The sequence below is a fragment of the Neofelis nebulosa genome, chromosome 11, assembly GCF_028018385.1.
Source record: "Neofelis nebulosa isolate mNeoNeb1 chromosome 11, mNeoNeb1.pri, whole genome shotgun sequence".
Lineage (NCBI taxonomy): Eukaryota > Metazoa > Chordata > Mammalia > Carnivora > Felidae > Neofelis > Neofelis nebulosa.
Genome location: NC_080792.1, coordinates 88131667 through 88158930, shown reverse-complemented (window position 1 = coordinate 88158930; position 27264 = coordinate 88131667). Strand labels below are relative to the sequence as shown.

The 27264-nt window shown below is 46.9% G+C and overlaps 2 protein-coding genes across 4 annotated transcripts in view; both read right to left on the bottom strand.

Moving 5' to 3' along the window:
- CFAP251 (cilia and flagella associated protein 251) overlaps positions 1-3614 on the bottom strand; it is a 69180-nt gene extending 65566 nt beyond the window's left edge. For 2 of the 3 annotated variants that reach the window (XM_058691324.1, XM_058691325.1), the window contains exons 1-2: positions 3471-3599; positions 686-1069 (exon numbers count right to left, since the gene is read on the bottom strand). In XM_058691324.1, coding sequence (XP_058547307.1) covers positions 686-889 — 204 coding nt within the window. In that variant the 5' untranslated portion in view covers positions 890-1069; positions 3471-3599. Of the gene's footprint in view, positions 1-685; positions 1070-1983; positions 2193-2318; positions 2550-3470 lie in introns of all 3 variants that reach the window. The other variant, XM_058691326.1, reaches the window with a different exon arrangement.
- A 722-nt stretch (positions 3615-4336) lies between these two features.
- On the bottom strand, positions 4337-27235 carry PSMD9 (proteasome 26S subunit, non-ATPase 9). Its single transcript, XM_058691322.1, has 6 exons — positions 27001-27235; positions 21535-21637; positions 17006-17217; positions 14744-14845; positions 6667-6755; positions 4337-5960 (listed from the first exon to the last, which is right to left on the bottom strand). The coding sequence occupies exons 1-6, from the start codon at positions 27136-27138 to the stop codon at positions 5933-5935; spliced, it is 672 nt and encodes a 223-aa protein (XP_058547305.1). The 5' UTR covers positions 27139-27235; the 3' UTR covers positions 4337-5932.
- Between the last annotated feature and the right edge of the window lie 29 nt (positions 27236-27264).

Below are 27264 nucleotides of genomic sequence, written 5' to 3'. Positions count from 1 at the left end.
CACTCTTTCTTAATTTTTTTTAACGTTTATTTTTGAGAGAGAGAGAGAGAAGAAGGGCAGAGAGAGAGGGAGCTACGGAATCTGAAGTAGGATCCAGGCTCCGAGCTGTCAGCACAGAGCCTGACGCGGGGCTTAGACTCACAGACCTGGAGATCGAGACCTGAGGCTTAACCGACTGAGCCACCCAGGTGCCCCAGTCCACACCCTTCACTTTCTGACCCATCTTGGTAATGGGATAGTTTTAGGAGCCTGTAATGGTTTTAGGAGCTTGTAAAGCTATCAAGCAAGCTAAGGCAGAAGAGGTGAGGAGAGGGGGGAGAGGGGAAGGAATGGAGGAGGAGGAGTACAAAGTGAGAAAACGGAGAGGGGAAGGGGAGGGGGAGGGAGGAGGAGAGATGGAGTTTGAGTCTCCCACCAAAACCAGCACCCTATGCAACGGACAAACCACGTCCGGAATTTCCTGCCTGCGGAGCAACACTATTGGACCCAGATGTGGCGCTCCTGTCCGTAGCCTGTCATGAGTGTCCAGCTGGAGCGCTGAACTGAACTTTAAAACACACAAGTCTATTGTTAGTTTAAAAAGGATATTTCTGGTGGTATTTTTTTTTTCCCATGTGCATAAAACTCCCCTATTTCACAATGCTCTCCGAGCGTTGGAGGAAATCAAAAAGCACATGACACTCACCAAAGGGTACACATTGGCTCTGTCATCCTTTTGAAACAAAATGTCCTCACTGGTGGCCACCAGTGAATCCTCTGGGATCTCTGTTTGGGGCTGGAATTCTTTTCCTTTTTCTTCGCTTAAGTATGATAGTCTTTTGTCTTGTATCCTTTCTCCCTTTTCTGCTTCCAAATCTGTCCCTTCTTGTCCCGATTCATCTTGGGGCATCTGGTGGGTTTTCTGCCCAAGCTTGCTAGAGGGCTGTGAGTCAGGGGAACTAATCTGTAGTTCCTCAGAACTGATTTGCTCCAAATCAAGAAATCTTCGTTGTGAGCTCAAGTCTCTGAAACGCCCATTTGTTTCTGAATGCTCTGATGCACGCTTTGACTCATCACCACTATGGGTTTTCTTAAAAAAGAAAGAAAAGAAGATTGTGATTCCAGTTACAGTATGTGCTGCCGTATTCCCTCATAAATTTTCCTTTCTATTCCTAATCAGCCAGTCAGTGTTAGCCTCCCATGGGAACCATGAAGCACTTTAAAAAGGAGCCTGGGACGTTTTGTACTTAAATGAGTCATGGGTGTGCCAGGTTTATTCCTGGCCTACCAGCAGAACCACACAGCAGAACCATTCTTCTAAGTGGCACTGGTCCTCTCTGAGGACAGACTCGGCACAGAGTCACTTCTCCTTGGACCACAGCTGAGTTCTCTTCCAGGATGAGTCTGTGGAAAGCCTCCATTACTATAATCACACTGACTCTGTTCTAAAACAAGCACACCAGCTAATCCCTAGCCCCTCTTTACAGCAGCTCTGGTGCACACGTCCTCCAGGAAGCTTCCCCTGACCATCCTCCTAGCTGGGTTAAGTGTCCCTGTTTTTCTTGTTTTGTTTTTTTATTTTTTTTTCAACGTTTTTTTATTTATTTTTGGGACAGAGAGAGACAGAGCATGAACGGGGGAGGGGCAGAGAGAGAGGGAGACACAGAATCGGAAACAGGCTCCAGGCTCCGAGCCATCCGCCCAGAGCCTGACGCGGGGCTCGAACTCACGGACCGCGAGATCGTGACCTGGCTGAAGTCGGACGCTTAACCGACTGCGCCACCCAGGCGCCCCTGTTTTGTTTTTTTAAATGTCTCCCTTGCATCTTTCAATCACTGCGCTTAGCATATTGTTTTATAGAGTTCACGTCTGCCTCCTGATACTCCCTAGAATTCCTTAAGAGAATGGATTGTATCTTATTTGTATCTCCATAGCCTGGTATACAGTAAGCAGTCATTTAATGATTATGAACGAATGAATGAATGATCTACAATTACTACTTACTAGAAAAGTTCCCGACACGACTGACTGGGAATCAGTCAATGTAAGTTCCTCCAAACTGATCTTGGACTTGGTGATTTCTTGGGGCTTCACTGTGGTTTCTTCCTGTACTCCTGCAGCTACCTCCTCCCCTGCTGCTGCAGCCTTTTCCTCCGTTTTTTCTCTCACAGCCTCCTCCTTCCCACCTTCTCCCCCTTCTTCCTCTTCCTCCCCTTTCTCCTCCACTCCTCCCCCCTCCTCCCCTTGCTCCTCTTCCTCCACTCTTTCTTCCTCCTCTTCCTCCTCCTCCCAGTCCTTTCCCCCTTCCTCCCCCTTCTCCCATTTCTCCTCCACCCCGCCCTTCTCTTCCCCTTCCTCCTCTCCTTCCTCTTCCTCCTCCTCCTGCTCCCCCTCCTCCCGAGGCTGTCTCCATACTAACATATCATCTTCCTTTAATTTCGGTGGCATACTTTCTCCCTCTCTATAATGTGAATTATAATCTTCTTCTTCCATTTCTGTTTCTCCATCTTCTTCTGTTTCTTCCAGTGGCTCTTCCCCTGCGTCCGACATTCCTCTTTGTGGAGTTTTCTCTAGAGAAATTTTGACCGTAACAATCAGCAGTTCCCATTTTAATTTCCTGGTGCACTAACCTATCGATGAAATGTGCAATGCTGGCCCTGGTTCCCTTCCACAGCAATAAAAGTAATTTCGTACTCCTGGGAAAGCCTGTCCCAAATCTTCAACATATTGATCCCAGGGCCTCTCGCCTTTCTAGGAATAACTTGAGAGCCCTTTAACTCACTTTATATATGTTCATATTCCCTCAGGCAGCAAAATGATAACCCCGACATTAACGACGATACTAATAATGTAAATAAGGGCAGAAGCAGTGTGCCTAGTGGTTAAAAGCCGGCTTTGCAACCGGCCTCTCCTAGCACCGAACCCTACCTGGCTCCACCACTCACTTGCTCTGTGCCCTTGGGCAAGTCACTATACCCCCTCAGGGTCCAAATTTGCTCACAGGCAAAATAAAAATGAGAGCCCTAAATTCTGGGGTTGAGATGCCATGTCAAATGCTCAACGCAGCTGCAGCAGAGTGGCTGAGAAAGGTGGCAGCTGTTTACAAAGTTTCAACGCCTTCTAGCATAGTCTCTGGTTTATTCCTTCCGCCAAACTTGAGTGTGAGGCTCTGGGAGTTGAAGGGACTTATTCAGATCACACCGCTAGAAAGAGGCAGACCTCCCTGACGCTTGGTTCCTGCATCTCAAAAATCATTACTATGATTTCCAGCAAGGGGCCCTCAGCACGAGGCCTGCGCCCACTGCAAACTTTGCCGGCGCATCTTGAGGCGCGGCTTCGGGGGAGGGGCGGAAGGAAGGTGTGGGGGCCTGTTGGGGGCACAACGCGCAGCTCAGGTCTCTCCGAGGCCGCCCCAGGCCCGGCCGGGTGCGGCGAGCGCCCCCCGCGGGGCACCGGGCCCTCCCACGCCAGGGCCCCCGCCCCCGACTCACAGAGCGCGCCCTCCGTGGGCCTCAGTGGCCGGGCCGTCCCGCCGCCTGGACCCCTGTCACCTCCCCGCCTCCAGCGGCCCCGGCTTTCTCCACCGCGAGCTCCTTAGTTACCGTTGCCACGCAAGCCCCGTCCCCAAGGTAACCGCCGCCTGGGCGACGGGCCGTAAAGCGGGAGGGCCGGACGGTGGTCACGTGCCCAAGGCTCTGCCGTAAGCGGGCCGGCACGCCCCCTGGCGGTCCCCGGGGAACGGGCGCGGCCGCCACTCGGGCAGCGAAGTTGGCCTTCTTCCTGGCCGCTTCTTTCCTCCTGTTCCTCTCCCAACTTTTCCCCCCAGGCGCCGAAGTCTGAGAAGCTGCAGCGGTGGATGCTTGCACCTCTGACTTTCTGAAGGCTTGACGAGATGAAGTGAAGAAGTATGAGCTGTTTGGCAAAATTCTCTTTGCCAAAAGCAAACTAAATTTCCTGGTTTCACAGACGCAGCACACAGATTTGCCCTCCACACTTTCTCTACGTGTTGTGTGCAGTGTTTTAGCTGGCTGGGATTACACGTTATATAGGTTACATGATCTTGCTGTTCTGATCACAAAATGTTTCTGCAAAACCAGCTTCGTTGAATCTACTGGGATCACTTCAAAGTGACTCTCAGAATCTCAAAGAGACAGCACACGTGGCCATCCTGAGGTTTCTAAAGGGAGACTCGGCAGGAAACCAGCCAAAGGCACTGAGGCAGAAAACTCTTTGGTCCTCTCGTTTTAGGACAGTGTGAATGATGCTCCCTGTCCCCCACCCCCAGGCCCCACCCAGTGCTGGTTGATTAATAAGCATACATCTCAAAAAAAAAAAAAAAAAAAAAAAAGGATCAAACTGATGGTACAAGCTGTGTTTATTATAAACTAGGATTTATAAAAAGAGATTGGAAAACACACTTGAAATCAGAACACACAATTTAAACAGCAAACACTGGTAAGCGTGGCATGTTCTGTGCCTACAAGGGGGGAACACATGTGGAGGTACAGCTAGAATGCAGTTTGGGGCAAGAACTCAACAGGAAGGCTTTCCAGTTGAGCGATGAGAATCCATGCCTTGAAGTACTGCCCCGGTACTGACTCCTGTCAAGGCAAGCTGGTTTCTGTATCCAACCCAAGCAAATCCACTCCCAAGGAACACAGGCATGCCAACAGAATGGGCCACACCTGACCTCTGAAACAAAGTGGTCTGCAAGAACTATGGAGATAAACGTGGTGATAAGGTGAAGAAAGAAAGACACAGGGTCACTAAGAATCACCGAAACCCGTGCTGTCACGTGGAAGAGAGAAAATAAAAGGAAGGAGGCTGATTCAAGAGGTCAGATTGGCACACACTGCTGGTTCCCCTTAGCCATCGAGCACACCTTGGCAGTTTACAAGCTACTCTTGATCTGAGCGGATGACCAGGAGGCTCAATTATAAAAAGTCAAATCAGAAGATAATTTGCAAGGTTTTTTTTAATTCCAGAAACAAAGGGAGCTTGCTGCCCTCTGGTGGGTTATAGAAAAGGAAGCTGACACCATGGTGGGCTACCTGGGGAGCCTCCTGGCTTTCCCTGTTCTTCCAGGGAGCAATTTTGGCCCCGGATGTCCAACTGCTGGTCCATCTGCCGAGGATGCAATTTCTGCATCCAGAGCAGCAATGTCACAATGCAAATGCAGATGGTGCGGCCCGAGTGTCTGGAACCCTCCGTCACTAAGGACGACATTCCTGAAGTATTGTGGGCCGAGTCTTGACTTCAGCACCACTGTTGGTTTGTTCTGTCCAACCCCGGTTTTTGTTTTGTTTTAAAGTAAGCCGTGTGCCCTATGTGGGGCTTAACCTCAGGACCCCAAGATCGAGAGTCGCAAGTTCTACCGACCTAGCCAGCCAGGTGCCCCTGTCCTGTCCACTTTTTTTTTTTTTTTTAAGTAATCTCTATACCCAACGTGGGGCTTGAACCTACAACCCTGCGATCAAGAACTGCACGTTCCACTGACTGAGGCAGCCAGGCGCTCCTGTCCGACTTTCTAAAATAATGTTCTAATTTCTGTCTGAGCTTTGGTTTGGGAGGTTCATAAGAAATTCAGTTAGGGTGATAACATGGGTCATATCACCACTGTAAACCTGTGTTTATTTGGGGGAAAAAATCCTAAAATAAAGACATATTGGTACGCGCCAGAATAATTCCAGCCCACTTGCCCACAATCCAGATGGCTCCCACTTAGGGCCATGGCCTAATATGCAAAAGATGCCAACTACAAACCAAGTTAACAATGTCTTAATCCCAAGAGATTACACTGGGAGGCCATAGTGTTTCTACTACCCAGAAGTTCAGGCTTCCAGCCTCTTCCAGATGCTTAAGCTTCAGGGGGAGAAAAGAAGGAAGAAATCCCCACCAGACCCAAGTCCAGGGCAAGGGAAGATGTTTTCCTATTACTGTTCCCCAGAGGCAATCATCTTTGCAAAGGAATAATGTTGCAGCTGGAAGAAAAGAAAAAGGAACAACGTAAGTTTGGCAACTCCATTTAGCAAGATCAGAAAGTGAGCCGTCTGAGTGTTTCATCCACATTCTTTAATTCTTTTTTTTTTTTTTTTAATTTTTTAAAAAAATGTTTATTTATTTTTGAGACAGAGGGAGACAGAACATGAGTTGGGGAGGGGCATAGAGAGAGGGAGACACAGAATCCGAAACAGGTTCCGGGCTCTGAGCTGTCAGCACAGAGCCCGATGCGGGGCTCGAACCCACGAACGGTGAGATCATGACCTGAGCCGAACTCGGACGCTTAACCGACTGAGCCACCCAGGCGCCCCTCTTTAATTCTTTTAAAGCACATGCCCAGTTCTCTGCACCGACAGCACAGAGCCTACTTCAGAGTCTCTGTCTCCTCCTCTCTCTGCCCCTCACCTCCTCACACTCTCTCTCTCAAAAATAAATACATAAATATTTAAAAAATAAAATAAACCAAATGCTCAGTTAATGAAAGAACCAGAGAGACCAGGGTTCCCTCTGCCTCCAGATCTGCAATCTCATTCCTGCCACAAGCATTTATCAAGAGTTTCTGCAGGCAATCTGGGGAATGCCATCAATTCCCAGTGGCCCCCACCTCCTCCCCACAGCTTTATATCCAGCAAACACCCAGGTGACAACCGACAGTTGCCTTATGAATAAACAGAAATGATACTTTACCCCAGCAGTCCTTTTCCTGCCCAGCGGGTTGGGACAAGTCTAAGCTGGTGTTTCTCCCCTCTGCGGATCACGGTCACATTCAGGGGCTTCTGAAAGGACAATAAGCTCATATATTCAACCTGTTCAGAACCCAAAGAAATTCAGACTAAAATGCCGAGATACTGATTTTTGCACATCAGGTTGGTAAGGTGCTTATACGAAGTATAACCCGGCAGTTGTCAAGAGTGTGGGGGACATGGCGCTCTTGGGGCAGCTAAGGGGGCTGCAGATTGGCACCACCTTCCTGGACAAACACGTCTCCCCACGAAAAAAAAAAACCTTTAAAAGGTGCCTACAAGATACATTTTGCAAAAGTACAAGATGATATATGAACAAAGTGTTCATTCTAGGACTGTTTATAAATTCAAAAACTGAAAACACCCAAAATATCCCTCAATAAGGTATTATTCAAATACAGCAGAGTGAATTAAGCAGTTTTGGTAAAAACAAAACAAAACGAGCAAAACATGAACCCATGTAGGGGCGCCTGGGTGGCGCAGTCGGTTAAGCGTCCGACTTCAGCCAGGTCACGATCTCACGGTCTGTGAGTTTGAGCCCCGCGTCAGGCTCTGGGCTGATGGCTCGGAGCCTGGAGCCTGTTTCCGATTCTGTGTCTCCCTCTCTCTCTGCCCCTCCCCCGTTCATGCTCTGTCTCTCTCTGTCCCAAAAATAAAAAAATAAAAAACGTTGAAAAAAAAAAATTAAAAAAAAAAACAAAAAAACAAAAACAAACAAACAAACAAAAAAAACATGAACCCATGTGAATACAAGTTTTTTATTTTTTTACTTTTATTTTTTTCAAGGAGGCTCCATTCCCAATGTGGGGCTCGAACTCACGACCCTGAGATCAAGAGTCACATGCTTTACAGACTGAGCCAGCCAGGCGCCCCTCAATATACGTTCTAAAAGGACATAAAGATTGCTTCATGCATACAAAGGTTTCTGGAAGATACACAAAAAAACTGTTAACAGTAATTACTCGCAGAAGAAGCACTAGGAGTTTGGAGTGAAAGACGACATTTGCTTTTATATCTTTGCATTCAATTAATTTGTTTTTACTATGTGTATGTATTACTTTAGTGTGAAAAATTAAAATAGCATACCAAGGAAACTTACGCATTGCAACAAAGTGCATCAAAATCTAGAACTTTTGTGCATCAAAGGACACTACTGACAGAGTCAAAAGTAACTCACAGAATGGGAGAAAATACTGGCACATCATATATCTGATAAGGGATTAATATCCAGAAAAAACAAAGGACTCCTACAACGCACAATAACAGCAAACAACCTGATTAAAAATTAAGCAAAAAAACCCTGAGTAGACATTTCTCCAAAAAAAGATAAACAAATGGCCAAAAAGCAGATGAAAAGATGCTCCACGTCACTAATCATTAAACAAATGCAAATCAAAACCACAATGAGGTGTCACTGCATATCCATTAGGATGGCTACTATCCAAAAACAGAAAATGACGAGAGTTGGTGAGGATGTGGAAAAATTGAAACCCGTGTGCACAGCTGCAAGAGAATGTAAAATGGTGTTGCTGCCGTGGAAAACAGGGTGACTGTTCCTCAGAAAACTGAAAGTAGGATTACTACATCGTGGGAATGCAAGCTGGTGCAGCCACTCAGGAAAAACAGTATGGAGCTTCCTCAAAAAACTAAAAATAGAACTACCCTACGACCCAGCAATTGCACTACTAGGCATTTATCCACGAGATACAGGTGTGATGTTTCGAAGGGACACATGCACCTCAATGTTTATAGCAGTGCTATCAACAAAAGCCAAAGTAGGGAAAGAGCCCAAATGTCCAACGATGGATGAATGGATAAAGAAGATGTGGTATATATATACAATGGAGTATTACTCGGCAATCAAAAGAATGAAATCTTGCCATTTGCAACTATGTGGATGGAACTGGAGGGTATTATGCTAAGTGAAATTAGTCAGAGAAAGACAAAAATCATATGACTTCATTCATATGAGGACTTTTAAGAGACAAAACAGATGAACATAAGGGAAGAGAAACAAAACTAATATAAAAACAGGGAAGGGGACAAAACAGAAGAGGCTCATAAATATGGAGAACAAACTGAGGGTTACCGGAGGGGTTGTGGGAGGGGGGATGGGCTAAATGGGGAAGGGACGCTAAGGAATCTACTCCTGAAATCACTGCTGTACTATATGCTGACTAATTTGCATATAAATTTTAAAAAATAACAAACGAAATTAAGCATTCCATAAAAAAAAAAAAATCACTACATCATCCTACATTTAACCCTCTTAGTATCCATCCAAAGAACTGGAAGCAGGGACTCGAACAGATATTTGTACATCCTTGTTCACAGCAGCATTATTCCTAACAGCCAAAAGGTGGAAGCAAACCAAGTGTCCATCAATGGATGAAGGAATAAACAAAATGTGGTCTATCCGTACAATGGAGTATCATTCAGCCTTAAAGAGTAAGGAAATTCTGACACACACAACAATACGGGTGGACCATGAAGACATTATGCTAAGTGAAATCCACCAGCCACAAAAGAAGAAATATCGTCTGATTCCACTGATCGGTCCAGAGGCATAGGGACAGAAAGCAGATTAGTGATCACCAGAGGCTTGGGGAGAGGAGAATGCAAAGTTAGTGTTTAACAGGTATAGAGTTAGTTTCAGTTTGGAAAGACGAAAAAGTTCTGGAGATGGATGGAGGGGATGGTTGCAGAACAACACGGATGTACTTAAATGCCAGAGAGCTGCACACTTAGAAATGGTTAGAATGGGTTCAGTGTCCGACTTCGGCTCAGGTCATGATCTCACGGTTCTTGAGTTAGAGCCCCCACATCGGGCTCACCGCTGTCAGCCTGTCAGCACAGAGCCTGCTTCAGATCCTCTGTCCCCCTCCCTCTGTCTCTCCCCCGCTTGCACTCTCCCCAAAAATAATATTAAAAAAAAAAAAAAAAAGAAATGGCTAAAATGGTAAATTTTATGGTATGTATATTTTACCACAATTTTTTTTAATTAGGGCAGATCTATCAATGTAATCTCTGAAATGTGACAAAACAGAGCATGAAGACAAAAACCAAAAAGATGCCATTTTTCACTCAGATGGTCAAAGAATGAGACTGCCAATAAATAACACAGGCGAGAGGGGTCAAGAAGCAAGCCCTCACATACGCTATTCAAGAAAATGTGAACTAATCCAAGCTTTTTGGAGGACACTGTGACATCTATGGAACCTATAAATGTGCACTGTCTTTGACCCAGTAATTCCACTTCTAGAAATCTCTCGGACAGAAACCCTCCCACAAGACAAGAATATTCACGACACCATTGTTGGTGATGGGCAAACCCTGGGAACAACCTAAATGTTCTGTATGGAGGGATGGTTAAATAAAAGATGGTAGACCGAGCAATGGAATATGGTGAAGGTAGGTACGTACCCACACGGAAATCCCCTCAAAGGGGAGGGGGAAATCCAGAACAGTATGTAGGGTAGGTCTTGTTTGTCTTCTTTTTCTAAATTTTTTTTTCATGTTTATTTTTGAGAGGGGAGGGGAAGGAGAGGGGCAGAGAGAGGGAGACACAGAATCCAAAGCAGGCCCCAGGAGCAGGCCCCAGGCTCCAAGCTGTCAGCACAAAGCCCGACACGGGGCTCGAACCCACGAGCCGCAAGATCATGACCTGAACCGAAGTCGGACACTTAACCGACTGAGCCACCCAGGTGCCCGTCTTCTTTTTCAAAAAGCAATCGCTATGGACATATTCATTCACACTTAGGAAATATATGAGAGATACACTGAGTGCTTTGGTTCTAGAAACAATGCCCCTAGACAAACTAGAAACCCAGAGGTCATCCTTGACATGGGCTAGGTGTCATATTAAAGCCTATGTACTTCCATCCTAAAGGTCTCCTAGATTTGTCCACTTCCTTCCACCTCCAGCACATTCACCAAAACCACCATCACCTCTTGACCAGGCTGCTAAGACTGTCAGCCCTCCAATCAGCTCTCTACCTAGCATCTGGAGAAATCTTTCCAAGACACAAAGCTGCTTACATCTGTTCCTCTCAGCTTGCAAATGTACGTATGGCTCTCTACTGCTCCTCAGGAAAAAAGAACTACATCTTGACTAGGGACCACAGGGCCTCATGCATTCTGGCCCCTGCCAACCTCCCGGACCTGCCTCCTCCTCCCTTCCTCTCTCCCCCTTGCTCTGGTCTCCAACCATCTTCTCCAGCCCTCCCACCTCAGGGCCATGACCCTGCTGGAAAACTCCTCTCCCCGCCAGTCTCCAGCCTTGAACAACTTCTAACACTCACAGGTCACGTCCTCGGGAACCTTATCCTAACCCCCGTCGTTGCTCTCCTAGCCTCCTCAATCTTTTCCTTCATAATACTCATGACAGTATAGAATTACCTTGGATTAATGCTGGTCTCTCCCACCAAAGCGTCCCCGAGGCAAAGGCCTTCTGTTTACCTTTGTTGTTCCCACTTTAGCACCCGCACCTTGTCCACCACTCAAACAGAGCAGGGAGGGTCCTCGGGAGGGAGAGACTCAGGACTTTTATCCTTTCCTCAAAACCTTTTGCATTAAAAGTGCATTATTTTGGGGGCGCCTGGGTGGCTCAGTCGGTTAAGCGTCCGACTTTGGCCCAGGTCATGATCTCACGGTTCGTGGGTTCGGGCCCCACGTCGGGCTCTGTGCTGACAGTTCGGAGCCTGGAGCCTGCTTCAGATTCGTGTCTCCCTCTCTCTCCATCCCTCCCTAGCTCACACTCGCTCTCTTCGTCAAAAATAAATAAACTTAAAAAAAAATTTTTTTAAGTGCATTTTTATTTACGTGAGATATAATTCATATACCATAAAATGCATTTCAAAGTATACAATACAGTGCATTTTAGTATATTCAGAGATTCGTACAACCACTCCCACTATCAATTCCAAGACATTTTCATCCCTCAAAAGGACCCCAGTACCTATTAGCAGTCACTCCCGATGCCCTCCTCCACTCAGCCTCTGGCAACCACCAACCTGCTTCCTGTCTCCGTCCATCTGCCTGTTCTGGACACTTCACATAAATGGAATTCTCAGATACGCAGCCCTCTGTGCCTGGCTGCCTTCACTTGCCACAAATCCTTTCAAGGTTCATCCATATTACAGCAGGCCAGCACTCCATTCCTTTCCACAGCTCAATAAAATAAACGTTGTTTATACTAAAGATGACTTTTTTTTAAATTTCAGATTTGTTTTCCTTTGAAAATACATGCATTTGATCCAGAAAGGCAGCTTTAGGAAGTTATCAAAAGAAACAGAGATTGGTCTACAAGAGTGTTCATTTCCAGGTTTCCCTAAAATTGGAAACCACCTAAATGTCTAATAACAGAATATAGTGGGTTTTTTTGTTTTTTTAATCATTTTTCTACGGACACAGAGCGGACCCTTGATTCTCAAGTCGGGATTCTGGTTCCAGGAGGATCCAGGGCCCTGAGGGGGGTGAGGTGTTCCAACCCCAGCAGCTCAGCTTTTTTTATCTATTTGATATATTGGAATTCCCCGAGAAATTTCATTTGAAGAAAAGGTTCTGTCGCTTAAAAATGTTCAATGACTACTTTTGTAAGGAAGGATTTATAGCGTTATTAACTATAGTCACCATGCTGTGCATTACAGTACATAGTAATGTTGTATAGCATATTTGAAAGTTGCTATGAGAGTAAATCTTAAAAGTTCTCATCACAAGAAAAAAATATATAACTATGGTGATGGATGTTAACTAGACTTTATGATGATCATTTTGAAACATATACAAAAATGGAATCATTACGCTGTATACCCAAAACTAATATAATGTTATATGTCGATTATACCTCAGTAAAGAAGAAAAAAAGGAGGGGGGGGGGTGTCTCACAGATCTACGAAGAGCTTAAGAATATATTTAACTAGAAAAGACAGACTCAAAACCAGTAGCTGTTATCACTAATCACCAAAAAGCGGAAACAACCTAAATGTCCCTCACTGGTAAACGGGTAGGCAATCTGGCGTTCACCTACACGGTGCAGCACTACTGAGCAACAGACAGGAGTGACTACACGCACGCACGACGACGTATGAATGAATGGATCGCAGACGCATGACGCAGAGTGAAAAGAAGCCGGACTTAAAGGGCCCCATATACTGGGCAGTTCCATTGACAAGCCGTTCTTTTTTTTCAACGTTTTTTATTTATTTTTTGGGACAGAGAGAGACAGAGCATGAACGGGGGAGGGGCAGAGAGAGAGGGAGACACAGAATCGGAAACAGGCTCCAGGCTCCGAGCCATCAGCCCAGAGCCCGACGCGGGGCTCGAACTCACGGACCGCGAGATCGTGACCTGGCTGAAGTTGGACGCTTAACCGACTGCGCCACCCAGGCGCCCCGACAAGCGGTTCTTGAAAGGGTGAAACTACAGGGTTGGAGCACAGCCGCGCGGCTGCGTGGGCTGGGGGCTGGGGGAGGGGTTCGCCACCAAAGCACATGGGGCCATTTCGGGGAGGATGACAGAACTGCTCTGTATCTTCATTACGGCGGCAGCTACCAAGCTAGGTACGCGTGTCAAAATTCACAGCACCGCACAATGAAAAGGGTAAATGTGGCTGTAGGTAAATTACACCTTAGTCAAGATAACCAGGAGCTCTATATGCTGGTACATGAACAGACTGACCCTGGAAGGACACACAGCTGGAAAGTGGCTACTTCTAGGAGGAGGGGGAGATCCTCCATCATGTGTTCTTTGGTTCTGCCTTAAACTCATGTTATGTATTACCTCTTCGAGAAAAAAAAAGGCATATTTACAAAACAAACCAGTAACAATGATCCCAGACACCTGCAAGTTTTGAAGTATGTGCACCAAGGTGTGCAAGAGACATGAGTGAAACCGTAACACGAGGAAACTCCAGGGAAAAGGAGTGAAAGATCAAGAGAGACGCTGGATAAACATAACAGAACGAAACTACACCTGCACCACTTCCAGGAGCCTCACTGACAAGACAGGACAGCAGAGGGACACGGCCACAGGACAAATAAAACGGAAGGAGACGGTACAGAAAGAGACGGCACCAAAATGAAAAGCTAACAAACTAGACGAGTGGTAACTGAGCAAGTACGGAAAACACAAACCCTGTTTAATTTACCCCTGTAAATTAGAGAAAAAAAACACTTCCAAGTAATCAAAATCACCATAAACTAAGTTAAAAGACCAGGAGCTAACAGGAGAAACATGTAATGTGAAAACAGGCAAAGGTTTAACATCTGTTATGTTAAAAAAAATTCCTACAAATCACTTTTTTAAAGGGACGAATACCCCAATGAGAAAAAAATATATAAACAATCCACAGAAATCAAAATATGACCATTAATGCACATAAAAAATAAGGACACTCAACCTCACTGGTGACCAGGAAAATACAAATGAAAATAAGATGTCACTTTCGCAAAAACGTTAAAAGTAATAGAGAGTTCTGTTGATGACGTGACGCTCTCAGGCACTGCTGGTCAGGGTACAAATTAGTAACACTTCTTCAGATTACCTACTGTAACTGTGTATAATACACTGAGAGCCTGTAAGTACTTTCCCGTATCAATGTCAAGAAATAGCACATGAACAAGAATGTGTGACCGTTCGTGCTGGTAAAAAACCAGCGATCACCAAAACGTCCACTGATAAGGCAGGGGATGGACAAACTGGGGTCCACTCACACAACGGAGTGCTGTGCAACAGTGTAAAAGAGCAAGGTATGTGGAAACGAAAAGACTTCCAAGAAACACTGCTGAATGAAAGCAGGGGTAGGAAGGAGGAAGGGGTACTTAGATAGGGTGGCTGCAAAGGTCTTATACAGGTGTTATCTGTACAAGATGAGGGATGGGCCTAAGGGAGAAAAAAACACTCCAGCAAGTGCAAAGGCGCTGGGCCTGAGCAACATCTCTCTGAAGGCAGTAAAGACCCCAGCGACGATTCCTGGCCCTAGCGATTCCAGGGTTACTGACCGGATGTGACTTCCAACTCACCCCCTCACTGTGTTGCACCACGCTGCCAATGTTATGCAGAGACTGGAAGTTTTGGGTGTTCACAGAGCCAAACTCCACAATCTCATCATCCACTTGCAGACCCTAGACAGAGAAGAGAAAATAGAAAACGAGGGTAGAGGTTAAATGTGCTTCTGGTTTCTTTACCCTTCCACATCCAACTTTAACACCCAGGCCAAGAACGTGTTTTCTACAGGGGAGAATGGCAGGCACAAAGCAAAGAGGTCAGGGGTTTAGCTATTGCACATGGGAGAGGGTGGTGGATAACTGGGCCACCTCCCCCTGCAGGTTTCTTCTGGGACAGATCTAGTGAAAGGGGGCCACATCTGCCCAATGTCTGATAAAAGCTGGGGTTGTACAGGCCTTCAAGAATGAGGGGAGAAACCAAATGCTGCCTTCTGGGGTCCCGACCCAGGTTCAGGGGCAAGAAGAGGCAGAGCAATCTGAGCTTATTTTGTTCAGGGGTCAGGATTTAGACCAGTTTGCCCTAAAGGTCCCCAGACAAGCAGCCACAGGCGCAAGGCTGACCCAGGGCTAGTGTGACCCTTTCATTCCAAGAACACAGATCAGGATTCATTCACTCCTTCAACTTATACTTGTCGCGGGCCAACTACAGCCTGTGCTCGATGCTGTGGATAGGGTAATGAGTACAACAAAGCTTCTGTGTAACTTAACGTCTTGTGACCATTAAAGATGGCTGGCAGGCCCTGGCTCCAGGACCCGGTTCCATAACTGAGGAGCAATGTGTCCTGGCACAAGTTACTTCAGAGCTCAGGGGCTTTTTTTCACGGGCAAAATGGGGGTAAAGATTACTGCCTATCCCAGAAGGTGGCTGTGGGATTAAAGATTAAATATGCAACCACATAAAAACTTGAACATGATGTTCAGAGCAGCATTCTTAATAATTGCCAAAAAAATGGAAAAAAAAACAAATGTTAACTGGTGAATGGATAAAAACAATGTGATGCAGCCATACAATAGAATATTAATCAGCCATAAAAAGGAAAGAAGGGGGTGCCCAGGGGGCTCAGTTGGTTGAACATCCGACTTTGCTCAGGTCGTGATCTCAGTTTGTGGGTTCGAGCCCACATCGGGGTCTGTGCTGGCAGTTCAGAGCCTGGAACCTGCTTCGGAGTCTGTGTCTCCCTCTCTCTCTGCCCCTCCCCTGCTCATGCTGTCTCTCTCAAAAACAAATAAACATTAAAAAATTTTTAATAAATAAATAAAAAAGGAAACAAATAGGGATACATGTTCCATCAGGGATGAACCTTGAAAACATGATAGTAAGTGGACAAAGCCAGTCATAAAGCATCATACATTATATGATTCCATTTACATAAAGTATTCAAAATAGGCAAATTCATAGAGACAGAAAGCAGACTTGTGGTTCCAAGGGGCTAGGGGAGATGGGGCTAGGGGGTACAGGGTTTCTTTCTAGAATAATGAAAATATTCTAAAATTGATTGCAGTGATAGATACATAGCTTGTGAATACACTAAAAGCCATGGAATTGCATACTTTTTTTTTTTTTTTTTTTTTTTTTAGTTTATTTATTTTTGAGAGAGAATACAAGCGGAGGAGGGGCATGGAGAGAGGGAGACACAGAATCTGAAGCAGGATCCAGGCTCTGAGCTGTCATCACAGAGCCTGACGTGGGGCTTGAACTCACAAAGTGCAAGATCACGAGCTAAGCCACAGTCGGACGTTTAACCGACTAAGCCACCCAGGTGCCCCCCGGGAAATCATATACTTTAAATGAGTAATAAATTTTACAGTGTGTGAACTGTATCCCAGTAAAGCTATTTAAAACTTTTAAAAATACACCAGGTAAGATCTATAAGTCATTCGGCAGGACAGCCAGTGCCCAGCAAGGGTTCAGTAAATGGTGGCTACCGTTGTCATCGTCGTGTCTATTACTCACAGCCCAGCTAAAATACGCCCAACAAGAGGTCCTCTTTCCCTCTCTAGCAATATTTACCACCTCCTGCCTTGTGTCCCAGGCCTCCCCCTGACCAGTCTGGTGGGAAGCTGGGACTGACTCCTCTCGAAACCCTGGCCCCAGCACAGGGCCGGGCCCCCAGGCCTTGGCCAGTGCTTGCCAAGTGAGTGGGGAAAGTGAAGCTGCAGCATGGAGAGATGACGAGTCTGCGTCCACAGTCCCACCCGGCCCGCACCCCCACCCCAAGGCTACCCGACCCATGGCGCTCTCTGGCTATGGATTTCCGTGGCCGGGTTCTGGCTTACCGCGATGCTGGCCGGGGAGCCAGGGCTGATGCTGTTCACTTTGGCGAAGGCCTGAGTGGGGCTGAGGCCCTCGCTCTGGTCCAGGTTGCGGCTCATGGCCTCTTTGTGGGCCTCAGCCATGTCCCGGGCCTGCTTCTCCTTGTCCCGAGCATGAAGCTGGTGCAAGGCTTCCTCCACCTGCTTCATGACCGCCTTGTGATCGTTCTGCAGGCCTGGGAGGAGGATGCCGTATCAGGGGACAAGGAAGACAGCGGAGGACATGAGACTCCCACATTCATTCACTGAATATTCAACAAGCACCTCCTACATGCCAGACACTGGACTAGGGGCTGAGGACCAACGTGTGGCCGAGACAGGGGACTACCCTCACGAAGCTCAGTCTAGCAAGGGAGGCAGCCACAGAACAAGTAAATTACGGTCACATCTGATGACTGTGATGAGGGCTGGCCAGCCAGGACCTGACCATTTGAGTCTAGGAGATGAGGGGAGACTTCCCCAAGGCAGCGCCGTTTCAACTGAGACTTGAAAGGTGAGCAGAGGAATCGTCCCGCGTTACTTCTCACCTAATTCCTCCGGAACGAAAAATGATGCCTAAGTCTACTAATACACGGCAAGTGATGTTTGGCCTGAGACCTAACAGGACAAAAGCTGGAAATGAGGAACCGTGGGGCAAAACCCTCTGATTTTTTTCAGTACTGATGGCTAATTCAAAATGTTGCAAAATAGGGCACCTGGCTGGTTCAGTCAGAAGAGGCTCTTGATTTCTGGGGTTGTGAATTCAAGCCCCACGTTGGGTGTAGAGATTACTAAACAAAAAAAAAAAAAAAAAAAGATGTTGTGAACCACGATGCTAGTAAGTCACCGCAGCAGGCCAGTGCAGCACTGGCCTGGTTGGCAGCATTTTGATAACTTTCTAAACCTAAAAACAATTTCCTCTATTTCCTTCATTCAAGCCAGGTCACTCCCAAGGTTCCCTTTGAGGAGTTTCAGAGGCCAGAGCCGCCAACCAGCACTGCCTGCCAATCCACGTCCAGCATCTGTGGGTCACGGACTTTCAGACTTTCCAGATGCCCTCGACTGGAAGCACACATGGCCACCTGACCTGGTTCCTCTGTCTCTGTCACTTAGAGGGAAGGGGAGGCCCTCAGGCATAATGGGACTCTGGGACCCAACCCACAGGAGCAGACACAAGAAAAGAACCCAGATTTGAATAAGTAGAGACATATACGTGGGCAGGAAGACTTAAAACGGTGTCAACATATAATATGTGGTCACTGTCTGACTGGAAAAGACCCCCTGGACAGTAAGCTCCGCAAGGACCCCCAGAACCTTCAGCAGTGCCTGGCACATGGTAAGTACTCCATATATAGCTGCCGGGTGATGGAATGGATAACTTCACTTATAATCTATTGCAATTCTAATCAGAATTCCAAAAAAAGTTATTCTCTTGGACAAAATGTTTCCAAGGCCTACTTCAAAAAAATAAATTTGCAACTATAACAAATTCAGTATACTAAGATGTTAATAATAGGGAAAGCTAGGGACTACATGGGACCTTTCTGTTAATATGTTTCCCATCTTTCTGTAAATCTAAAACTGTTCTAAAAAATAGAATCCATTTTTATTTTTTCTTTTTTTTAATGTTCATTTAGAGAAAGAGAGAGGGCAAGCATGCATGAGCAGGGAAGGTGCAGACAGAGAGTGAAAGGGAGAATCCCAAGCAGGCTCCATGCTGTCAGGGCAGAGCCCTTCTCGGGACTTTATCTCACAAACCATGAGATCATGACTTGAGCCAGAATCAAGAGTCCGACACTTAACCGACTAAGCCATACATACAGCCCCCACGCCCCCTCCCCAAATCCATTTTTAAAAATACAAGAGGAGCACATGACTGGTTCAGTTGGTGGAGCATGTGACCTGATCTCAGGGTTGTGAGTTCAAGCCCCATGTTGGGTATAGAGTTTAGAATTTACTCACACACACACACACACACACACACACACACACAAAAACAAGAAACTTCTGAGAATAACTTTTCAAAAGGTTGATCAGCATTGCTCAACAAGATTCCTTTTTTTTTTTTTTTTTTAATGTTTATTCATTTTTTTGAGAGACAGAGTGCAAGCAAGGGAGGGACAGAGAAAGAGGGAGCCACAGAATCTGAAGCAGGCTCCAGGCTCTGAGCTGTCAGCACAGAGCCCAACACGGGGTTTGAATTCATGAACTGCGAGATCATGACCTGAGCCGAAGTCTGACGCTTAACAGACTGAGCCACCCAGGTGCCCCACAACCAGATTCTTAAATACAATAAAGTCATTAAGACAGTGGGACACTGGGGTACTTGGCTGGCTCAGTCAGAAGAGCATGTGACTCTTGATCTCAGAGTCATGAGTTCAAGCCCCAAGTTGGGTATAGAGATTACTAAAGAAATAAACTTAAAAAGACAGTGTGATATTAGCAAAGAGATGTATTAACAGAATAGTGCAAAAAACTTGAGACCTAAACACGTCTAAAAATTTTCTATGTAATACTGCTAGCATTTCAAATGAATGGAGAAAGAATAGGCTATTTAATAAATGGTGTTGGGGGGCGCCTGGGTGGCTCAGTCGGTTGGGCGGCCGACTTCGGCTCAGGTCATGATCTCGCGGTCTGTGAGTTCGAGCCCCGCGTCGGGCTCTGTGCTGACAGCTCGGAGTCTGGAGCCTGTTTCAGATTCTGTGTCTCCCTCTCTCTGACCCTCCCCTGTTCATGCTCTGTCTCTCTCCGTCTCAAAAATAAATAAATGTTAAAAAAAAAAAAAATTAAAAAAAAAAAAATGGTGTTGGAACATCCGGGTAACCACCCGGAAACAAATAAGTCAGTGCCCTCTCTCACACCATAGGCTCCGCTTCTCAAATTTCCCCCAGAATCCTAAGTGCCGAGGAAAGCAGGCCACATCCCTGGGGAGTCTGAGGGTTTAGCCAAAAGCCCCAAATTTCCCTCAGTCTGATCGTCTTAATATGGCTTTTCCCTACCCTGTATCTTCCCTTTGTTTCAATACAAAGATGCCGTGCTTCTTTCCCCCAAATCTTCGAGGCAAAGTGACACTCTAAGAAGCTGTTCTGGGATCACACTGCAGCTTTGAGGAATGGTTGGCACCTTGAGCGGTGTCTCCTGTGGTTACTCGCGACCCCAGTGAGCAGCTCAGCTTTATACCACGACGTGCTGAGGACGGAGTTGAGGTTCACACACATAAAACGGAGGTCCCTGAGTGAAAAATGTGCACGACAAGTTCCCCTCTAACAGGACTTTGTGGCAGAGGCTGCTGGTTGCCCGCCTGTGACGGGGTGAATAATGGCCCCCAAAGGTGCTCTCGTCCTTGTCCCCAGAAGCTGCCCAATATGTTACTTTCCGTGGCCAAGGGGGCTTTTTCCAGAGGTGGTTAAATTCAGGACACTGAATGGGGAGATCATCCTGGATTACCCAGATGGGGGGCCCAGTGTGACCACAAGGGTCATAAGTGAAAGAGGAAGGCAGAGAGTGACAGGAGGAGGTGGGACGGTGGGACCAGAAGCTGGGGGATGACCTTACTGGCTTTGACGATGGAAGGAGCTATGAGCCACAGGACACAGGCACCTCCAGAAGCTAAGATAAGGAAGATAAGGAAAGGGGCTCTTCCCTAGAGCCTCCTGAAGGAACACAGCCCTGCCAACACCTCCACCTTAGACCAGTGACACCCATTTGGACACCTTATTATTGTAAGAGTAAATCTGTGCCATTTGAAGCCACTAAGTCTGAGAATTTATTCCAGCAGAAAACAGAGAACTGATACACTATCCAAACACTTCTCTCCACTTGTTCCTCAACCATGAACAAATAAATGATTTTATTTAGGATCGGGAGATGCCCACCGTGGGGTACATCCCCCAACATGTCTTGCCGGCAGAGGGGCCTCGGAGGCGAAACAGAAATCACGGCAGCAAGGCGGGGGTGGGCCCCCAGGACAGATCTTTGAGGGGAGGGTGCTGGCTGGCTAAGGACCTTTCGTCCTCCTTACTTTCTTCCTTCCCTCCCTTCCTGCTTGGCGCACGGACACGGTGACCCTAAAGCTAGACATGTCCTAAGGATGGCAGAGCCAGGGATGTGGCGGCCAGCCCTGCACTGCCGACCTCCAAACGTCCGTACCGAGGGACTGAGCACTTCTGTGTGCGTGACCACAGCCAGGTCACTATCCTTACCAGCTCATACATAACTGCTTTGATTAGGATTGTGAGCAATATTTGACTTGGGCTCCTATTACCATTTCAGAAAAGTTTCCAGAGTGAAGCAAAGTCCTTAAAAACGAAATGAAAAACGAAACCATAAATTTAGAACCCTAGAGGCCAAACCATTTCCTCCGAGTCCCTCGATGCGGGGGGGGGGGGGGGGGGGGGGGAATGGTAAGAGAATCGCATCAGGGCAGAAGAGGGGGAAGCAGATTACTCTGGAAGAAGGAGATTTCACTTGTGTGCCTTCAGCCTCGGGAAGGGCCCTGCACGCGCACCACTCACAGACAATGTTGTGCCTTGCGGTCCGGACTTGGTACAGGTCCACATCTGAGCGGGGGTACCCCTCGCAGTCCACCAGCGGCTCACTCATGCCAACGCCTTTTTGCTGGAGGGAAGACACACGGTTAAGATTTCGCAGGTGTGAAGTCCTCCAGACCTCCTTCCCTGTGCAGCCGTCATAAAGGCGACAGTAACAAAAGCCGCCACATGCTGATCGCTTAGCACAGGCCACGGACTTTCCCCACACGTTCCCTCAACCACCCTCAAAGTGTGAGGGGGGGATGGGGAGTGGGGGGGGCACTATATTTTTTTATTGATTTCTAATAACACAAGAAATGCAGGAATCCAGTCTCCTCTTTTGAAGTCAGAACAGTGCAGAATAAGCTCTGCAGCTCATCCCCAAGGCCAGCCTCTTGGACTCCTCCAAACACTCCTTCCTACAGCAGCTGATACCTGGCTGGTGGCCTTGGAAGCTGGAGGGGAGTGAAAACCCCAAAGGACATCCAGCTGTGGCAGGACCTTGGTTCTTTCTGAAAGTAAAAAGAGATCTGAAAGGGATTTCAAAAGGTTTTTCATCCCTCAAGGACACACTGACATCAACTGCCTCTGGGGAAAGGAATTGGGTGGGTGGCTGGGGGACAGGGAGGGAAGAGGGACTTTTCATTTTATACCCTTTGGTAGACTCTGAGTTTTGACCGTGGACGTATATTCCCTATTCAAAACAATACATTTTAACATTTTAAAGACTTTTCCTGCGTAAATCAGAGCACAGCGCACAAAGGCAATGCAAAGTGTCGTGTTGTGTGATAGAGGGTAGAGATTTTGCAGTCAGACTTTGATTTTTTTTACTTTTTTTTTTTTTTAATGTTTATTTATTTTTGAGAGAGACAGAGACAGAGTGTGAGTCGGGGAGGGGCAGAGAGAGAGGGAGACACAGAATCCAAAGCAGGCTCCAGGCTCTGAGCTGTCAGCACAGAGCCTGATGTGGGGCTCGAACCCACAAACCGTGAGAGCATGACCTGAGCTGAAGTCAGATGCTTAAATGACTGAGCCACTCAGGTGTCCCAGTCAGACTTTGATCTGAATCCCAGTTTTGCCGCGTACAATCTGGGTGCCCTTGGTTAAGACTCCTCTCCAAGCCTCAGCCTCCTCAATTATCAAATGGGAATAATGGCACTCACCTCCCTTCCAACTCGCGATGAGAATTAATGAGTTGACCTTTGTGGACAGCTTAGCACAGTGCTAGGTGCACCCACAGTGGGGTGAATAGTGGCCCCCAAAAGATATGCCCCAAGTCCTAAACCCCCAGAACCTGTATATGTGACTTTATTTGGAAAAAGGATTTGGAGATGTAATTAAGGCTCTTGAGATGAGACTGTCTTAGATTCAGGGTGGGCTCCAAATCCAATGACAGGTATCCTTGTAGAAAAGGAAGGGAGATCCAGGACAGGGGATCGTGTGACCAGGGGCAGAGACTGGCGTTATCCAACTAACTGTAAGCCAGGGACGGCCAGCAGCCACCAGGAAGTAGGACAGGGACATGACATGGAACAGATCCTCCCTCCGAGCCCCCAGAAGAAACCAACCCTGCTGACATCTTGATTTCAGACTTCTGGCCTCCACAACTGTGAAAGACTAAATGTGTCATTTTAAGTCACCCTGTTTTATGGTAATTTGTTACTGCAGCCCTAGGAAATTAATACGCATAAAAGTAACAAGTCACGGCTGTAATTATGGCAGCAGCAGAAAAGGTGCCCAGGATACATATATGCAGGACGAAAGATTCCATTCACTTCTCTATCTGGAAGCCACTGGGTTACACCTACTGTTTCCCGTTATTAACTGAAGTCCGTAGTTTACCTCAGCCTTCGCTCTTAGTGTCTTACATTCTATGAGTTTGGACCAATGTTTAATGAATGTACCCATCATCACAGTGTTACACAGGGTATTTTCACTGCCCTAAAAATCCTCTGTCCTCCACCTATTCATCCCCACCACTACCCCTGATCCCTGGCAACCCCTGATCTTTTTACTGTCTCACAGTTTTGCTTTTTCCAGATTCTGGTTGGAATCCTACAGATGTAGTCTTTTCAGACCGGCTTCTTTCAGGCGGTAATATGCAATTAGGGTTCCTACACATCTTTTCAGAGCTTGCTAGCTTATTTAGTTTTAGCACTGAGTAACAGTCCATTGTTTTGAGATACCACAATTTATTTACCTATTCACCTACTTAAAGACCTCTTGGTTGGGACTCCTGGGTGGCTCAGTCGGTGAAGCATCCGACTCTTGGTTTTGGCTCAGGGCATGATCTTGAGGTTGGTGGGATCAAACCCTGCGTCAGGCTCTGTGCTGACAGCATGGAGCCTGCTTGGGATTCTCTCTCTTTCTCTATGTTCTCTGCCCCTCCTCCGCTTGTGCTCACTCGCTCTCTCTCTCAAAATAAATAAAAACTTAAAAAACAACAACACCTCGTGGTTGCTTCAAGTTTTGGCAATGGTGAAAAAAGCAGCTATGAACATCAGGAAGGTTTTCGTGTCAACATGTTTTCAACCCCTTTGGGTAAACAGCATGGAGCACAACTGCTGGATGGGTGGTAAGAGAATGTGGAGCTTTGTAAGAAACTGCCCTACTTTTGCATCCCTATCAGCACGGGATGAGAGTTCCTCCACACCCTCACCAGCATCTGAAGGTGGAAATTCTGACACATACATAGTACATAGTAGCACCTCGCGGGTGTTTTAATTTGTATTCTCTGATGACTTAGGACGTGATGCATCTTTCTATATGCTTCTTTGCCATCTGTAGATCTTCTGTGGTGAGGAGTCTGTTAAGGTCTTTGGCCAATTTTTTTTTTTTTTTATGTTTTTTACTTATTTTTCAGGGACAGAGAGACAGAGCACGAGCTAGGGTGGGGCAGAGAGACAGACAGACAGACAGAATCCAAAGCAGGCTCCAGGCTCTGAGCTGTCAGCACAGAGCCCGATATGGGGCTTGAAACCACAAACTGTGAGATCATGACCTGAGCCAAAGTTGGATGCTTAACCGACTGAGCCACCCAGATGTCCCCTTTGGCTGATTTTTTAATCAAGTTATTGTCTTTTTAGTATTGAGTTGGAAGAGTTCTTCGTATTTTCTGGATCCCTTGTTAGGTAACTGCAAATATTTTCTCCCATTTGGTGAACTGCCTTTTCCCTTTCTTGACTGTGTCTTTGGAAACACACATTTTAAATCCTGATAAAGTCCAATTTATCTACTTTTTCTTTTGTTGCTGGTGCTTTTGTTTTTTGTTTTTTTTTTTTTTTTTTTTTTAAATTTTTTTTTTCAACGTTTTTTATTTATTTTTGGGACAGAGAGAGACAGAGCATGAACGGGGGAGGGTCAGAGAGAGAGGGAGACACAGAATCGGAAACAGGCTCCAGGCTCCGAGCCATCGGCCCAGAGCCTGACGCGGGGCTCGAACTCACGGACCGCGAGATCGTGACCTGGCTGAAGTCGGACGCTTAACCGACTGCGCCACCCAGGCGCCCCTGTTGCTGGTGCTTTTGGCATCACATCTGAGAAAGCTTTGCCTGATCCAAGGTCACAAAAGTTTATTCCTAGGCTTTATTCTAAGAGATTTATAGTTTTTGCTGTCCCCTCTTTTTGAAAACAGACATAGAGGGGCGCCTGGGTGGCGCAGTCGGTTAAGCGTCCGACTTCAGCCAGGTCACGATCTCGCGGTCCGTGAGTTCGAGCCCCGCGTCAGGCTCTGGGCTGATGGCTCGGAGCCTGGAGCCTGTTTCCGATTCTGTGTGTCTCCCTCTCTCTCTGCCCCTCCCCCGTTCATGCTCTGTCTCTCTCTGTCCCAAAAATAAATAAAAAATGTTGAAAACAGACATAGAGCAGGGCTTCAAGCTTCAAGCTTTTAGCCAGTGATGGTAGCTAATGACAAGGAATGAACATATTATAGCACCCTGATACGTATTTTTATTTTATATTAAAGGGAAAAAGATCTCATTTTTCCCCATATGCTGTAGAGCTATAAAATTTGCATTTAAACTAAATCAAGTAAACAAGTGGATCAACTTAAAGAAAAATACAGTACAGGAGGTATATGGATACAGCATCTGCTTGAGGTAGAAAGTAACTAAAGTTTGGGAAACTGTTAGCATAATGTTGAAAACACAAGTTCTGGATTGAACAGGCTTGATATCTGAATCTCACTTTGAGACTTTTTTTTTTTTTTTTTTTAATTTATTTTTGGGACAGAGAGAGACAGAGCATGAACGGGGGAGGGGCAGAGAGAGAGGGAGACACAGAATCGGAAACAGGCTCCAGGCTCCCAGCCATCAGCCCAGAGCCTGACGCGGGGCTCGAACCCACAGACCGCGAGATCGTGACCTGGCTGAAGTCGGACGCTTAACCGACTGCGCCACCCAGGCGCCCCTCACTTTGAGACTTTAAGTAAGTGACTTCCCCTTTCTGAGCTTCAGGGTAACATCCTAACTTCACAGGGTGGTTGTGTGGATTTCATGATCTAACACACACATAAACCAACACTCTTCAGGCATACAATCAGCACCAATAAAATGGTACCCTGGCCTCCGTATGATGCCTCTATCTTACTCCCATCACCTAAAATGCATTCCATCCACCCTACATAAGATGTCTTTTATTCTTCCTCTGCAAATTGATTTGTGGCTTTACACTAAGTGACATAAGAAGAACTATCAGTTCGGTAGCCAGGCGACCAGGGAACAAGACCCACCACTGCCACTTCCCAGCTACATGACCCTAGACTAGGGTTTGCCTCACCCTGGGCCTCAGTTCCCTCCCTATACAATAATGATAAAGAGCCTTACCTGTCACTCAAAGCTCGGTCTTTAGACCAGCAGCATCAGCAGCGCTGGGAATTTGCTAGAAACACAGCATCTGCACCTGCGCTCCCGAGCTCATCAGAAACTGAAATTTTAACAAGATCCCCAGTGCTTGCCAAACACACGAAAGCTTAGGAAGCTCTGACGTGAGCGGGTTAGCAAAGCACAGATCTTCTGGTACAAGGTCAACAAGGACTGACGATGCTGGTGACATCCGAAAATTTATTAGCTCTGTGACCCGAGGCACGTTTAAGTAACGCCTCTGTTTCCTCATCGCTAAAATGGGGAGAGTAACAGCCTCAAAAGGTTGCTGTGACGGTTAAATGAGCTCATCAACGTAAAGCAATTAAAACAGCGCCCGGCACACGGTAAGCGCTCCATAAACCCATGCTACAGCACCAACACCGATTATTCTTAATTGCTAATATTACTTGCCTCCTGCCGACAGAGGCCGCAGTTGCCGCGCCTTGGGCTTCCCAGGGAGGGAGAGACACACAGTTGAGAGCTCAAGCACAGGCCGCCCCTGCCTCCTAGTCCTCCCAGAACCGGGTGCCAGGTCAAGAGGCCCCGGGCTCCTCCTACTCCCGCCAGGGAACCCCGAGCCCACACTCACGCTCTCCAGCACGTCATAATTGGCTTTGATCTGCGCCTCGATCTCCTCCTTGCGCCGTATCAGCTCCTGGATGTCGCTGACAGTCACTCCACCAGCCTGAGAGGAGCCTTCGCTCTGCCCGGTTTGCTCCTCCGACATCCTGGACCTCCGCGCTGTATCCTGGACTCCAGGCTTCCCGGCTTCCTGACTGCGGACGCCTGAGGGGACTACGGCTACGGATCCGCCCGCGGGCCAAACTTCCTCGGACATCAGCAAGCGCGAGGA